Genomic DNA, 17159 nt, shown 5'->3' on the forward strand with positions numbered 1-17159 from the left:
AGATCTTATATGAGCCATTGTTTCCTTCACCCTCATTTCATATCCATTTGTATTCAATGCGGCTACTCTGAAAGCTTCTCTGAAACTTCCCAAGAGATTTATCATATCTTTCCTACTTTCCATAGGTTTCTAAAGTTAATTTATATCAATTCTTCAATATATTCAGACATTTTCTTTAATCCATTTACTGCAGATATAGCCAATTATATAAGGTAAAATACAGCCAGATCATTTCATCATAACCAGAAGCGTGATTTATCATCATCTTAAGTATATTCAATTAGGGCTCATTAAAGTCAATGGCAAAACTCCCATTCAGTGGAAGAAGGATCAAGCCTTTAATTTACAATCGTGTAGGAACAAAGTGCATGGTAACAGAAAAGGTTGAAATACATACGGGATTCCAATTTCAAAAAGATTATTCTGAATAAGTTGCTTTCCAAGCATAATGATGCTCAGCTGAATACAGAGTTCCATCAAACAGCCTCCTGGAGCACACTGTAATTTAAGGAAAAGCACAAACTGTTAATGAATTACGACAAAGGCATGAGGAAGCAGTGATTGCTGCTTTACAACTAATGTTGAAATTAACTTTGCATTATGAGCCAGATTTTCAATTCCCCCATGTAACTTTGCCAATTCCAAGGAAACTTATCCCTCTTAAATTTCACATCAGGTCTCAACCTGGGGTAGAATTTTACCAGGATCTTTTTCTGGGGGGTGTGGCAGGGAACTAGAAAAGGACTTTTAAAGTTCTGAGCCAAATTTTCAAAAAGTTTTTCAGTAAAGTCTAATTAGAATCCAAAAGATACAGTAAACTATAAATTATATACCTTTTAGTGATGCTAAACCAGTGGTTCCCAAACTTGGTTTGCGGCTTGTTCAGGGTAAGCCCCTGGCGGGCCGCGAAACGCTTTGTTTATCCGAGTGTCTGCGGGTACGGCTGCTTGCAGCTCCCAGTGGCCGCAGTTCACCATTCCCAGCCAATGGGAGCTACGAGAAGCGGTGTGGGCCAGGCTACCGCTTCCTGCGGCTCCCATTGGCTGGGAACAGCAAACCACGGCCACTGGAAGCTGCGAGTGGCCATACTGCGGATGCTCAGGTAAACAAAGAATCTCGAGGCCCGCCAGGGGCTTACCCTGAACAAGTCGCGAATCAAGTTTGGGAACCACTGTCTTAAACATTAAAAAACCTCGAAATTAATGGTTGAAGAATCCAGATAGTTTCCTCTGCCATATAATCTTTCGTTATCACCAATTTACAATAACAATCCAACCTTAACTTTGCCCCCCAAAACTTTCATAAATATATGGAAAGATCAAAATATTGAGTTATTAAGAAATTGTAAAATATTGTTTCCTATTCAAAGGATCCATTTCTAATAGACTGCTTCATGAATATATACTATAATGTTCCTCACTACAAAAACACACATGCTTTAGTTGTTACACAATATTTATTAATTACTATTATTATTATTTATTTGTACTATGGTAGCACCTAGGAGCCCCAGTCAGGAACCAGGACCACATTGTGCTAGGTGCTTTACAACCAATCGGGGCGGGCGGGGGAGAGGGGGGCGGAGAAGGAGACAAAGACTGCCAAAGAGCTTACAATATTTTAAAAGTACAAGCTTGCAAAGACTACATACATTTATATGAATCCACACTACCATATAGTCAAAACATTTTAGAACACCAAATCCATCAATCATTCCAATTTTATTGCCATTCTATTCTATGGTCATTCCATAACCATATATGGGATAACTCAGTGGTTTGAGCATTTGCCTGCTAAACCCAGGGTTGTGAGCTCAATCCTTCAGGGGGCCATTTAGGGATCTGGGGCAAAACTTGGGAATTGGCCCTGCTTTAAGCAGGGGGTTGGACTAGATGACCTCCTGAGGTCCCTTCCAACCCTATGATTTGTGCTTCACCAATAAAATCACTCTGAAAACAAGTATGGCACTCTGAAAAACCATAGTCTCTAAGATGCCACTAGTACTCCTTTTCTTTTTGGGACTACTGTATATTCCTTTAAAATGTTTACTATACATTTAATTTAATTATCAACAGTATCCATTTGATTGCTTTTTTCCCCCATATTGGAAAGATACAAATAAACAAAGGCTCTGATCTTGCAAACTTGTATGTGTGCTTTACTTTAGGCACTGGATTAATTGGATTGATTTAAAGGGAATACCAATACCTGCTTAAAGTGAAGCATAAAGTGTCTGCAGGATTGATCGGGGCCTAAGAGGACAAAGTGGCGAGATCCCAGAACTATATTTTTTCCAGACTTTTCGAGGGGAAAGATGGTCTAATGCTTAGGGCACAAAACTAGCCCTTGCATTCAAGCCCCTGCTCTGCCACAGACTTCATGTGTGACCATGGGCAAGTCACCCACCCATGGAAAAAAATAGTGGGTGCTCAGCACCCACCAGCCACAGTGTTTAGCGGCACTGTCGATCAGCTCCTTAGGCAGCTGGGGGAGGCGCTTGGGGGAGGGCAAAGAGCAGCGAGCAGCAGGTGGGTGAGGCCTTGGGAGAGAGGTTGGAGTGGGGGCAGGAAAAGGCGGAGTGAGGGTGTGGCCTCGGGGGAGGGGCAGAGCAGGAGTGGGGGTGGAGCACCCGCAAGGAAAACTAAAAGTCAGTGCCTATGACTTCATCTCCCTGTGTCTCAATTCCCCATGTGTAAAACTGAGATAATAGCACTGTCCTACCTCACAGATGTATGAAAATAAATAGATCACAACACTGTAAGGCACTCAGATACTATGATGATGAGGCCATATAGGTATCTAAAACAGACAGATTATTGGGACTGAATTTTGTTTTGAATTTTTCTTTTCTCTTCTTGGAAGGCATAGAATTTTGGTAAAATAAATGTGGTAGGTTTTTTTCAGCTGTTCACTGGACTCCTTAGAAAGGCACTCTCATCCATATCTCTTTTTTAACTATGTTTTCTGTTTGAATTCCATCTGTACTTGCCTCTTCCATTCGGTAACCATCAAACATATATACATAACTACCAGGTCGGCCAACAAACCTGAAAGTAATAAAAATATATGAAATGATGAAAAAACAATGTATTAAAAATTATCCTCAACAAAATTACTGCTTATACACAGTAGCCAGTTTTAAAATAAATTTCAAATTAACTATTTTAACATGATTTAAAAAAAACAACCCACCGTCAACTTCAGATAAATTAACTAAACCGAGTTTCAAATATTGTGCCTGTCCCTGAGTCTCTCTGACAATTTTTGCAGTTCTAAAATCACCTTTTCCTATTTATAAAAATGTTTTTCTTTCTCACCTGGTTAAAACCCACACTAACAAATGGGAAAATTGACCGAGGCTCTGATCTTGAAAACTGTTACACATGAATAACTTCATGCATTTGAGTAGTCCTAATGAGCAAAGTTACTTACATGTGTGAGGGGTTTCAGGACCTGGGCTATTCTGGATATACACATTGAAAGTGACTACACACAAAGGGCTGTCAAATACAATACTTAAAAAAGACTAGAAAAAATATTTTTCTCCCATGTCTTTTAGAACTGCCTTAGATAATACTTCTCAAAATTGTAAGTAAAATATTTTCAGACAAAAGTGTGATTTTTTTAATTGATGGCATCCACAGGCATTAGTTCACAATATATTATTATTTATTATATGTATTACCACAGTGTCTAGAAGCCATAGTCATGGACCAGAGCCCCATTGTGTGAGGCCACGTATAAAACACAGAACAAAAATATGGTCCCTGCCCCAAAGAGCTTAACAGATAGATTAACATCTTATAAAACTTAAAAGGAGCACAACAATTATATGAATCTAACTAGAATTCAGAAATACATACATATTTAAAACACTGTTTACAAACAATCACCCTAAGATCTCCATCTGCTACATTATGGACCATCAAGTTCTGGTAGTCAGTGGATCCTGCATGTACAGTAAAGCACAACTGATCATGAGTCCACCTATGGATCTCTCACCCCAGAACAATCTCTCCAGGCCAGCCTGACCCACTCCCTCTGCCATTTTGGGTACTAAGATGGCCATTCCAGACCCTTCAATGACCTTATTGCCATCAGTAGCCTGCAACATGGGGCCATTAATAAGAAATCAACAATGTAAATTCATCCTACCTTCCTTTAAAAAAGGCAACATAAAAAATTGGTGCATAAGAGTTCACAAACTTCAATAGGAAAGCCTTCAAAATTAACCTCTCTTCAAAGGTCTTCTCTGTTTTTGGTACCTCTGCAAAAGAAATAAATAAATACAATAAAACATAAAACCCCACAAAAGCAATAGATAAATATGTAATTGTCTTTCAGTAGACTCAAGCAAAAGCAAAAACTGTATTATTAGAGTTAATGTGGTTTTATCATATCTTTTATTCTGCACTGAGTGACACTAGAAAAATATACAGCGTCCTTTTTTTCTTCTTACTCCTGCAAATTTCCGGCTATTCTTTCAATTAAAGTGTATTTGGCAGTGACACATATAGAGGCACCTACGTACACTATAAAATGAACCAGATGCTCAGAGGGTAGCTCTGCTGGTTTACACAGTTGAGGGTCTGCCCCAATCTCTTTCTACTCCGATGACCCCCATCTCTATAACATGCGGCTATCTTGTTAATATTAATGGTGTTGGAAGGATACATTAATTGGGGCCTGATTCTCATTTACAGTAAGGCCCCTTTTACACCTCCAGCCCCTTGTCTAAATGTGAATCAGGTCTTAATGAATTTATTCTCACAACACCCTTTGAAATAGAGAAGTACTGCTATTCCCATTTCATAGATGGGGAAACTGAGGCACAAACATTTCAGGGCCTCCTTCAGCGACGTATTTAAGTACCTGCTTAACTTTAAATATGCGAGTAGTTCCACTGACTTCAATGGGACTGCTTAAATGTTTAAAGCACATGCTGAAGTAACTTCCTGAATCAGGTTCTAGATAGCTTGCCCAAGTTGATACAAAACATTTTTTGTGGGGGAGGGGAGACAGAAAGTGAACTTAAATGTCCTAAGCCCCATTCCCCACTCCAAAACTTTAACAAGACGACCATCGGTTCCAGAAGGTTCTTCCCCTCTCCATACACCCTCCATACCTTTAGATATGTCTTCTATAAAACTTCTGAAAATACATCACACAATTGCTTATACATTTCAGTTGACTTCAGCACCTTGCAGAATCAAGCCCTTAAAGAGTATTACATTTACATTAACAGTATTAATCTACATTAACATAAAAACTAAGATTTTTTTTTTTATCAGCCATGCACAGGGCTTCTGAGGATAGCTACCATGCATGTTTAACCAGGCACAGAACAGATTGTTGTTATTTCATACTGGTTGTCACTGTAGTGGATTCAAAATGTGAAATAATAAGGGCGATTCAGTGCATCAGTCTCAAGAAGCCTCTGAAAGCATTACTGAAATTGTGCAGCCTAGTGATTTGGTTCAGGTTTTTTTTAAAAAGAGCTCATCTTCCATTAAAACACCTAAATAAGAACCACATTATTAAAAGCGCCTAGCATTGTGACACCTGTGGCCAGATTTTTGTAAGAGCTTAGCATCCAGCAAGCTGAGCTCTTGAAGTTCTAGCCCTTAGAAAATTCAGTTACACAAACCACCTGACTTTATGGAAATACTTCATTAAAAATTATTCATTTGGGGCCAATCCAGCTAGCACTGCACAGCCCAAATACGAGCTTATGTGCTGGGTAGATTTGCAAGGGGACCAGTGGAAGGAATAACCCCATGGCAACAGTGCAGCCCTTGGAGGGGATAGGAAGTTCCATGTAGGAGTAGAACCCCTGCCTCACAGATGACTCCCACAGAGATGAGCTCTGTCCCAGGAAGGAAATGTGCACCCCCCTGACACACATAAGAACAGCCATACTGGGTCAGACCAAAGGTCCATCTAGCCCAGTATCCTGTCTTCCAACAGTGGCCAGTGCCAGGTGCCCCAGAGGGAATGAACAGAACAGGGCAATCATCAAGTGATCCATCCCCTGTTGCTCTCTCTCTCTCTCTCACGTGTGTGCGCACACACACACACACACAAAGTTCACTGCCTCAGGAGGTCAGGATTTGTCCCTTAGTTAGTGAGGTCTGATAGGCAAGAATGCATACAGTCAGAACAGGAATAGAATGGATGAATGAATAAAAGAAAAGGAGGACATTTTAACATATGGTTTATACAACTTAAAATATCCAACGGTGTCCTGAATACATACCATCAAAACCCCAGAGCTGAATTATGCTCTTTGCAGGTAGTGCTACATGGAGGCTGGGCCAAGGAATTGCGCTGAGGGAGAGACTATGCCCCTGTAACACATGAACAGGGGTGATTCTGCTCTCACTTTACCACTGTTTTACACTTCATTTGTTTCCTCATGACTTTAGGGGAGATACCCCAGTTTACACCAACACACATAAGATCTGAATTAGGCCTAATGCCACCTGGGTGCTGGGAATAGGGTGATTTACTCAGCATCAGGAAACATGACCCTTTGAAAGAGGTGTAATCTGCACTCCTGCCGGTACTGCGGGGGAGTCAATGTCCTTCCTTTGCATTGCACAGATATTCCCCGGCTGAGGCCACAAGCACTGCCTGAAGACCTAGTGATTCGCCTTCTAGCCCTTCACAGTGCCTGTGGGCGAAGTTATTGCTGCCTCCTGCCCTAAGCACTGATTCAGCCAGATATTTAAGTACATGCATAACTAAGCATGAAACTAATCTCATTGATTTCCATGGTACTACTCATGTGCTCAAAGTTACTCACATGCCTAAGTCCCTTGCTGAACTGCAGCCCAAATGAGCTTAGGGATGGAAAGGGGATCCATGAACCCTCCACTGCTCCTACACCAGGTCAGGAAAATTTGCCCCTTAAAGTGGAAAAATGCAGCATGATGCCAGACACGTCTATGAATTGCAGTGTGAAAAGAAAATTGCATCCATTTTGCTCAGCTCAGCAATATGAAAGTTCACAAGGTAAGAAGCATTTATCAGCATGAATGAATTGTAATTTTTTTAACATTTTTAATTACAGTTGGCATCTGAGCATATTAGTAGAGACAGCCATCTGAATGAACCATGATGTAATTTGTGGCACTAGAAATTATTCAAAAAGGACCAAAGCCTAGAATTCATGGTGGGTCCTGTCTCAGGCAAAACACCCAGTTACTTCAATAGGAGTGTTGTCTGAGTAAGGGCAGCAGGGCTGGCTCTAAATGTGACTTGAAGCTCAGAGGGGAATAACAGAGGGATATTTTATGTGAAAGCTAAAAAACTGACTGTATTTTTCATCTTTGTTTCCCATACAGCTCTGAAAACCAAATGCACAACTGGCATCAGTGGGTACATCTCCACTGAACTTAATGGAATTATGCCCATTTGCACCGGGCTACGTTTTGCCAAGAAACTCTCTGCAAAAAGGGAGAGGAAATATAATAAGGTGGCATTATGTTAAATGTATTACTGGTCTCTTTTTATTTTAAATTTTCATTGGAGTCAAATTGAAACAATTGGGCTACCTCTAACAATAGAAATCATTCTACTGTATCTCACCCATTTATGACTGGCCCTCTGTTATGCTAGTATGCTATCAGAAGTGTAAATAATGATGCTATTTATAATAGTACAGTACACCCTCTCTATAACGAACCCCTGGGGATCCAAGCCATTTATTCATTATAGCCACGGGTGCGTTATAGTGAAAGAGCCCTGCCACCGGGGTCAGCGTCTGACATCTCAAGCCCTGTGGCGGCGGCAGGAGCATAGAGCTTGTCTGGCCCCAGAGCCACGGTAGGGGCAGAGAGTTTATCCTAAGATCCTTGACTTTAATGGGGCTACATTAACGTTCACCACTTGAGGATCTGACCCATTATTCTAATTTTATATGTGAGGAAATCGAGACACAGAATCCTTTTGACAGTATGGTTTATTTTGTTTGGGGAACTGGTATAAACTGTTCCAGTAAAGGAACCATCCACTAGGAGGGTTTGCCAGTATAGCTCTACCAGTGTTCTTTCTAATGCAGACAAGGCCAAAGTCCAACTGATTTCAATGAGAATTAGGCTTCTCTGTGTCTAAGGTCAGATTTTGAAAAGTATTTAGACACCTAAATATGCTTTAACGTGTGGCCCAAAGTCATTTTTGAAAATTGGAGTTGGGACCCTTAGTCACTTGGACACATTTTTATCCTCTGGGCCTGAATGTTTCCTCTTTTACAGAACTGCTTTACAGGAAATCCTCCTTTTAGAACTTTCTTGCCTACTCTATTGGAAATACATACAAAGTTGTAATGAGGGCAAGGAGAGCTTTACCCATTTCTGTCAGCCATTTGGCAACAGCTCCATAAATCTCATCTAATATAAGGATCACAACCAGGTTAATGATGACAGAGGTTGCAGTCACAGTCACACGAACGTTCGACCTGGTTGACTCATTTTTGCTGATGGACAAGGCAGCTGCTGTAATAATTCGGTACACGGTCACACCAAAAACTGCTGAAAATGTCACGGTAATCTGCAAAGAAATGTATGGAAATATCAGTGCACATATCTGACTAGAGCTTACAAAGAAATGTTTAATTATATCTCAAAATTGTTGCCCGAATTGGTGTTGAGTGACTAGAAACTAGAGTAACACAAGAACAAGAGGATGTACAATGACACTAAGTGGTGGAAAATTCAACTCCTATAAAAGGAAATACTTTTCTCCACACAGCAGGTGATTACACTCTGGAACCCGCTGCTGTAAGAAGTCACTGAGGTCAGAGCCCTAACTAAGCATTTTAGCACCTGCGGTGAGCAAGGATATTTGCACTCCCTGGAGGTGATGAGTGGGGAGGCATGCAGGGTCACATGCCCACCAGATTTCTGTCTTCCATTTAACATAGAGGGTTTCAAACTGTGGGGCACTAGGGGGATGCATCCCCACAGTTTGGAAATTGTCACCTCCTGCCAAGAGCCAGAAGATCAGAAGCTGGCAGAAGCCACCTGGCCCACTCGGGCCCCTGGCTCTCCATGCTGTGGAAACCAGGGCACTGGCTGGCTACCCAGAAGCCCTCCTTGCCCTGTTCCCCAAGCCAGCTGCCTCTGCATGGCTGGGCACTCCCCAGGCAGGGCAGGCAGCCCAGCTCCGGCCAGCGACGCCCCCTGGAGTTGGCCCTTGCCCATGGAGCCTGGCTGCCATGAGATGCTCCACAAGGTGCTCCCTGCATTATTCATCCCCCCTTGGGCATCTGTGTCTCAGCAGCCTGGTCACACCCTGCTCATTGCTTAGGGACCTGCCATTGCAGCTGGGTCACTCTCCCCATACTCCCTGCATACAGAGCAGAACCCTTTGCTCCCCTTGGCTGCCCTGCCCCAGTCCTGTGGCTGCCGGGCTTGCAGTTGAACTGCCTGAGCTCTGAGCTTGGCCACACGAGCCTGGTGCCCACCCAGGCCTTGGGGGTGGGCAGCTGCTGCTGGCAGGGCAGACTCACTCCCACCAGCTCCAGAAACTGACGGCGTGAGAATGGAGCAACTGCTAGGGTTACCACAATTCAAATTCCCAAATAGAGGCCACTGCCAGGAAGAGGGGGAGCTGGAGGGGAGGTGGAGGGACTGGAAAGAGGGACCTGCTGCGGGGGGTACCCACTGGAGATGGGGAGAAGTATCACTCCCTGTCTGTCACAGCGGAGGGGTGGCTGGCACAGGCCCGGCCGCAGCACCAGCCATAGGTCAGAGCCTCCCTGTGGCCTTCTCCCCATCCCCACAGCTGGGCATGGGCGCTATTTCAGATTGGGGCGGGGGCAACTTTAACTGTGATTCCAGGGACTACTAAGCACCTGAAAATGCTAGGATTTTTGCAGATAATAACTTAGAAATTAGCTGACAGGAGCACTGTATCTAATTCCTATATAAAGAAAGAAAAATATATACAAACTCCAATTAAAGCCATATTTTAAATGTTTATGTAAATTTTGAACAATCAGGAGATATTATAGCAAAATATTCTGAATCTGTAACTTTGAGGTGGAGTCAGAACTGTTCGGCTATGTCCTGCCATTAAACCATTAAGACCCTCTTTCAGCTCAGTTGGTGGTGGTGAGGAGCCTGTAGTTTGGGAATAGGAGGAGTCCGTTTCAATCCCCATGGCCAAGATAAATATGAGGTCCTCAGACGGTGAGCGGGTGTAACCCATATGAGGAGAGGGTGCTGCAGTCACTGGGAGACTTGTTGCTCTCGGTGGAGAATTCTGGATTTGGGAATGACAGTTCCCAAGATCCCATCTCAGACAAGCCTGAGCAAAGATGGTGGAAGTTACAGGGTGGAAGCATTTGGAGATTTCTTACACTGATGTCAAATATAAGATCTGAACAGCTGGTTCTGAGGCAAGCTTTGTCTATCTAGGCAAGTGTGTAATGAACAGGCTGGTGTGTATGTGCCCATGTAACTCTCATGGTTCCCCTGGCTGTCATGGGCCCTACCCTGCTAACAGATAACAGAGATTCTCCGTTAGCTCAGGCATCAGGGCCCTGTCCTTTGGCGCAGGCGACAGGGGTTCTGCCCCAACCGGAGCTGTGAAGCTCTCTAAGGCTGTTGTGTGCAACACAGTGGTACCCGGCGGTTCTAACGGGCTGTGGAACTGTCACAACAGAGCAGTATCTCCCTGAATTACTCCTTCGCCCACTGTTCAGTGCAATGATAAGGTTGTTACAGAATAGAAGAGGGTCAAATAAAAGCTGGCTACTGTAATTTGAAATCCATGTGTGAGTGACAGGGGCCATCATTGCAGTTGTGAAAAATTTTTGTCTCCAGGTCCCTCAGCTGGAATTCCAGCCTGCGACTCCCCAGCTCCATGGAGCTGAGCGCACATGAGTGCCCGGGGGTGCTCGCCTCCATGGGGGGCTCTAGCAGGCCATTCCTCCTTGCCACCGCCATGCAGTTGCATCAGGGTCAAAGGTTTGTCAACAGCCGAGGGACAGAGTTCAGCCCTGTGTGCAGCAAAGGCCCCAGGATGGCACTGACCCTGTGAATGGCCTGAGCAGTGCCCCTGAGCAGTGCCCTGTGGGGGTGTGTCAGTGCGATGTTCAGTCAGGCCTCCCAAGAGCCATGGCTGTGCAACTCAGCACGCTGGTTCCTCAACAGAGAAACCCTGACCAAGGTTGAGTCTGTTTAAATTCCAAACACCCTCTAGTGGGTACAACTGGCGATTAGCAACTTTAATGAGAGCTTTAACTGCAGATGCCCTCTCTCCCCCAGCGCTGGGAAGGGCCAGGCCCCAGGCTGGCAACGCTGGACTCAGCCCTGCACACAGGTTAGGGAGTGTGAGCAGAGCCAGTAGCGCATGGCCAGGCAGCGGGTCTGGGGAAGGCAAACAGCTCCATCCTGAGCTAATCGCAGACAAAGTTCCTCATGGCACAGATCCGAACAGCACCTAGCACATTTTATATATGCTCCATCACACGGTCCTACTTGTGCACCCCTTATCCTCATAGTGCCTATGCTAACGCTTGTGTACCCCTTCTCTCCTAACCCTGCACTCCCCTCCTGCGCCCCCTTCTCCCCTAACCCCTGCACTCCTTCATGGTCCTAGCCCCCTGTACCCCCTCCCCATTCAGCACCCTCCACGTATTTAATGCAGCTGGTCTCCGACCTCCAGCGCCTGGATGGAACCAGCCATGCAGCCCTTCCTCCTTCTGCCCTTCCTACCAGCCAGAACTCACATTCCTGCCCACCTGCTGTTGCGGTCCTAGTGCCAGGGAAAGCCTTCTCAAGCTGGGGTCGCTGGACCTATGATCCTGTGGGGTGGGAGGACACTGAGCACCCTGGGCTCCAGCTGACTCTGCAGGACCCAATCTTTGAGGGGTGGAATGTGGAAGTACTGATGCTGCTGGACCCAATCCTGTGCCGCCCCACTTTTGTGCCCCCTGGTTCTGCCTGCCCCTTTCACCTCACCCTAGTTACAGCTCTGACTAAGGCCAAGAACTTCACAAGACTGAAACTGAGATTGGACATTTATATGGATATCAAGAATACTCAGAGTTATAATTAATGACAAGAAAAATTGGAAAGGGATATTCATCCTTGTACTTCAGGGCTTAAGCCAGTCTCTAATAGAGAAAAGGATGACACCCATGTGGGGCTGGTTTCACCACATCTGCCTGTTGCAGGGTTTGTAAGCATTCCTCTGAAACATCTGCTACTGCCTATGGTCAGAGACAGGAAACTAGCACTCTGATCATGCAGTGAGTAATGTATGTTGGATTGCTGTGCCTACCCAGAGCTGCATCAATGTCAATGGAACTGCTCGCTGCAACAACCCACCCATATGCTTCCCACAGGAGGATTGGAACCTAATGGTGTAAAACCTTTTCTGTTCTACAAACTTTTGCCATAGATGGAAACATTTTGCTGTGTCTGAATATGCATGAATCTTTTGATACTGATTAAGGCAGAGTCATTCAGGGTTCATTGTAAATTTTTGTCCCAGAAGTCAAAGGGTGTTCTGTGGTCTCTGAGCAGTTGACCTTTGCCCATGAAATCAGGCAAATCACCCATGCCACTTAAGGTCAACTTCCCAACAGAAGAATTTGTATTTCACGGGGTTGTGTTATTCCAGTTTCAAAACACAAAATGAAATAACAATTTTTAAAGATAAAATTTCACACAGAAACACAGTCTTTGGCTAAACAGGGAGTCACAGCAGGAAGTGGAGAGAGGGTGGGTGTTTCTGTTTTGTTTTTGCCTTTAGCAAAAATTCCAAAGTAAATTCATTATTGTTGGTAAGGCATCTTGAGATCTTCTGATGAAAGAGATTATATAAGTGCAAAGGATTAGATTGTTATAATTATTATTTGGCTGGCCTGGGGCCTAGGTTCACAGTACAGGCCTAATGAAGTTTAGCACTTCAGTCTGCTGACTATTTTTAATGTAATCTTTTCATAATTAATAAAGGCCAAAATCATTTTTTTAAAAGGGGTCAGGATCAGCATCAACAGAATTAATCCCACACATCACCCTCCACTCGCAGGAAGAACCACAATTTTCAAGGAGCTACAGTTAAATTCATGGGTGGTGGTGCAGCCCATGAATTTTTGCCCTACGGAACGGCCCTACGTCCCCAGGGAGGGCAGGGGGTCTCCATGCACTGCCCCCGCCCTGAGTGCTGAATCCGCAACTCCTGTTCACTGGGAACTGCAGCCAATGGGAGCTGCGGGGGCGGTACCTGTGGGCAGCCGCATGCAGAGACCCCCTGGGCCCCCCATCAAGGAGCTGCCGCCAGAGGGGTGTGCTGGTCGCTTTTGGGAGCCGCCCGAGGTAAGCGCCGACCCCCCCGTAACCCCCTCCTGTACCCCAACACTGTGCCCCAGACTAGAGCCTGCACCCAAACGCCTTCCCAGAGCCAAATCCACACCCCCTCTTGCATTCAAACTCCCTGAGAGCCTGCACCCTGTACCCCCTCCTGCACCAAAACTCCCTTCCATTGCCTGCACCCCGTATCCCCTCCCGCACCCAAACTCCTTCCCAGAGTCCAACTCCTCACCCCCTCCCACACCCAAACTCCTTCCCAGAGCCTGAACCCCGTACACCCTCCTACACTGAAACTCCCTTCCAGAGCCCACACCCCACATCTCCCCCGCACCCAAACTCCCTCCCAGAGCCAGACCCCTCACCTCCTCCCACACCCAAACTCCCTCCCAGAGCCCACACCCACTGCTGAAAGTGAGTGAGGGTGGGGGAGAGTGAGCAACAGAGGGAAGGGGGCGGGGCCTTGGAGAAGGGGCAGGATAGGGGCACGGCCACAGGGAAGGGGCGGGATATGAGGCGGGGCAAAGGTCTTTGGCTTTTTGCAATTAGACAGTTGGCAGCCCTACCAGGCAGGCATGTGGAAGCCCTGGCCATGCCGGAAGAGCACGCCCAGCAGTGCAGCTGGCAGCTCGCTGGGCACCAGCCAATGCAGGCGCAGCATCGCCCAAATGTCAGGCTTGTGCATGCGTGAGGGGCCCCATTGACTGTTCTGCCCTGGGGCCCAGAATTGCTATCGGTGGGCCTGCTTCTACCTCACCTGTCCATGTAGGTGCCCATTGTGATACCAATCACCACAAATATGTGAGCACCTCCCGAGTAATAAGAGCCAAAAATCACAATTAGAGCTGGCCAGTTGTCTAATTTTTCTGTTTACTTTCTCCAGAGGCAGTTGGGGATTTTTTTTTTTTTTTACTTTTAGTAAATTATTTCCTTCTTCACTCCCTCTTCTCCTACTACTCCTTTACTCTCTCTTTTTTCTCCTCCTCTGTTTTCCTTCGATATTTTAGTGTATTGAATGGAACACTAAGCCAATGAGTTTCCAGTTGCTGAGACAGCCCTGTCTCCTGCTGTCACGAGCTTCACCCTTAAGGATGACATAGCTTCATAGCACCTGTGGGACACAGTTGACAGAGAAGGTCTTCTAGTGAAGAGAGAAGTGTTCTCTGAAGTATCTACAGCCACTTCCATGGAATGCCTTGAAGATTAATCCAGAGACCTTAAATCTGATCTCATGGTTTCTAGGGACCCTGTGTAGAGTACAGTGGGTGCTGAAGGTGAGATACTCTCACGATTTTGGTATGATTTTTTACCTTTCACATGGAAACATCATGAGAGGTGCCAGCTCATGAATTTTCTCCTGTTTAAAATGCCCCCATCTCCCGTTACTGCCAATGGGGCTGAAGCCAACAAGATGGCTGCTCTTTCTCTATCTTCATGTGGAAATGAGGCTGCCCTGAAAAAAGCGGGCTGCCACTTCTTTCTAGGACACTGAAGCCCTGTGCACTGGCAAGACGGCTGCCATTCTATGGTTCATGGGCTGGACAGGGCACACAGACTGTAGGGAGCAGCAGAGACACTGTGAAAGGAGGGTGGGGAGAATGAGGCAGATTTAGGGGGTGCAGGGAGATGCGGGAGGGCATGAGGAAGCTGAGGGGGGAGAAGGATGTGGGGAGCCGGCAGGAGGGAGCCTGAGGGGAACAGAGGAAACTGATGAGGTGGGAGATGGAGGGGCTTGAGTGGCAGTTATGGGCCAGATTCTGATACCTTTACTCAAGCTGGGTAGCACTTTACTCCACAAATAGCTCCCCAGACTTCAATGAGACAATTCCCAGAGTAAGGGTAGACTACTGAGTACGTGTAAACGTATGAGAATCTGGCCTTAAAGGAAGAACAGGCTGAAGCCCTGTGCTGTGACACTAGTTGATTTTCTTCTCCTGTATGTGTCAAATCCACTGTAGGAAAGTGGAGAGGGTTGCTGATAGTGAGAACAGCAGCAGAGACGAATCAGGGACTATAAAGGAGGGTCGTGGTGATGCTGATGTGTAGCCCCATCCTGCTCCCTTGAGGCAACTGCACAGATTTTCATGGTTAATGCAGAAATCTTTGCTGTGATGTGTACTTTGTAGAACACCACTTCAGAAGGAAATTTTCAATAGCTTAAGCCTGGTGATATCCTGTTCCCAGTAAGCATACAAACTGCCCTTTGACTGCACAGCAAGAGGTCTTCATGCAGAACAGTGGTTGTGTATACAGATTTTAATGCACTTAGAAATGTATCTCATCATGATTATAATTATTACTGATGTAAAATAAGACTGGTGCAGAGTCTAATTGGGTGTGAAAGTAAAAACTGATTTTTGTAAAACCTACATTTAAAAAAAGCCCCCAAATAATATACTTGGTTAAGTAAAGGAAGAGAGAGCAAGAGCTCAATAGAGAAAAAAGTGGTAGAATGCTTCTGCTTGAAAGGTCTTCATATTTAAGAAGTGCACAGAATAGAAAATAAAGAGCAAGGTTCTACCAAGAGGAAATTGTCAGAAGCCTTAAGAAATATCAGGGAAAGTATGCAGTGTGAGCGTAGGTGGGGGGAGGTCAGGCAAAGCATCTGACATCATCATTCTACAACAATATAGACATTTGAAGGAAAAATTCCTATGGGTTTGTGCCTGCCAGATAGTGTAGGCCTGGAAAAGGTGGTGGTAGAAATTCCACAATCACTTCTGCAGCACTGGAAAATGCGGCTTATGTGTGTGCTTGCATGCCTGAGACTCTAGCCCACTGTATCTAAATAGTGATCATGCTTCTAAAAAAAAAGTATTTAGTTTTTGTGTGGGTAGTGATAAAGGAGGTGGACTGGCCAAAATTAGTTACACGAGTGCAATCTCATATGCACCAGAACAACTGCAGAAACTGAACGCAGAATTTGGCCCAGTGTCCCCAATCACTGTTTAACTAATCTAGTAGGAAAAGGACTGTGTTCAGTAAAACCCAGATTGTAATCTGCACATGGCAGATGGGATCTGGCTGGCTCTCATACAGCAGAATTTTTTTCAACAGTTGCCCTGTATATGTTCATTGCTTAATGATATTCACAATATTCTAGAAAAAACTCTCTGGGCCAGCTCCACCGAAATCAATGAAGCTTTGCTGGTTTGCAACAGCTGAGAATCTGGTGCTTTACATTTTACCTTTATAAATCTGTCTAGGATATTACACGAAGTGTGGGAGACAACATTTAGGCCCTGATTCAAGAAAACGATCACAATCTTAACTTTAAGAACATGCTTAAATGAGATTGTAACATAAGGTTAAAATTAAGTGCATGTTTAAGTAGCCATCCTAAAGAGGATGCTTTGCTAAACCAGGGCCTTATTCTGTAGCTACACTGAGAAATATTACAGCATTGCTACTAGTAATGTTGTAGTTACATTTGAGAAAGTTAGTCAGTTCTAATTCTTTTTTTTTTTTTTTTACTTTTTCACTCAATTTTTTTTTTTTTGTCTTTGAGCTGAAATTTCTCTTGTTGGGTTGGTTAATTCCTGAATTAAAAACAGCATATGTTGACATTTACATGATCCCAACTTGGATATAAGTCAAGAGCTTGACAGGTTAACAAACAGATACTTTTTAGTTATTTGTTCGGAATGGAACATATTGTGTCATTACTTTTTAAGCAGAAGTCCACACTGAAATCAGTCAGTTCTGTCTCAAAAATGATGGCCTGCTGTAGCCTAGGAAGCTCTTAGCCATTTAAAATTATACAGATGATATACATATACCCACAATGTGAAAGTGAACACAAAATTGCTGTGCATGTGGCAGAAGCATACTCAATTA

General features: G+C 44.7%; 1 protein-coding gene across 1 annotated transcript in view; it reads right to left on the reverse strand.

The window, feature by feature from the left end:
* ANO2 (anoctamin 2) overlaps window positions 1–17159 on the reverse strand; it is a gene marked incomplete at its 5' end in the record, with an annotated part of 265818 nt that overhangs the window by 35328 nt on the left and 213331 nt on the right. The window contains 4 exons of the mRNA XM_084617062.1: window positions 398–498; window positions 2990–3047; window positions 4156–4267; window positions 8349–8550. Coding sequence (XP_084473188.1) covers window positions 398–498; window positions 2990–3047; window positions 4156–4267; window positions 8349–8550 — 473 coding nt within the window. The remainder of the gene's footprint in view (window positions 1–397; window positions 499–2989; window positions 3048–4155; window positions 4268–8348; window positions 8551–17159) is intronic.

The sequence above is a fragment of the Lepidochelys olivacea genome (genome assembly GCF_965140295.1).
Source record: "Lepidochelys olivacea isolate rLepOli2 genome assembly, chromosome: 1".
Taxonomy (NCBI): domain Eukaryota; kingdom Metazoa; phylum Chordata; order Testudines; family Cheloniidae; genus Lepidochelys; species Lepidochelys olivacea.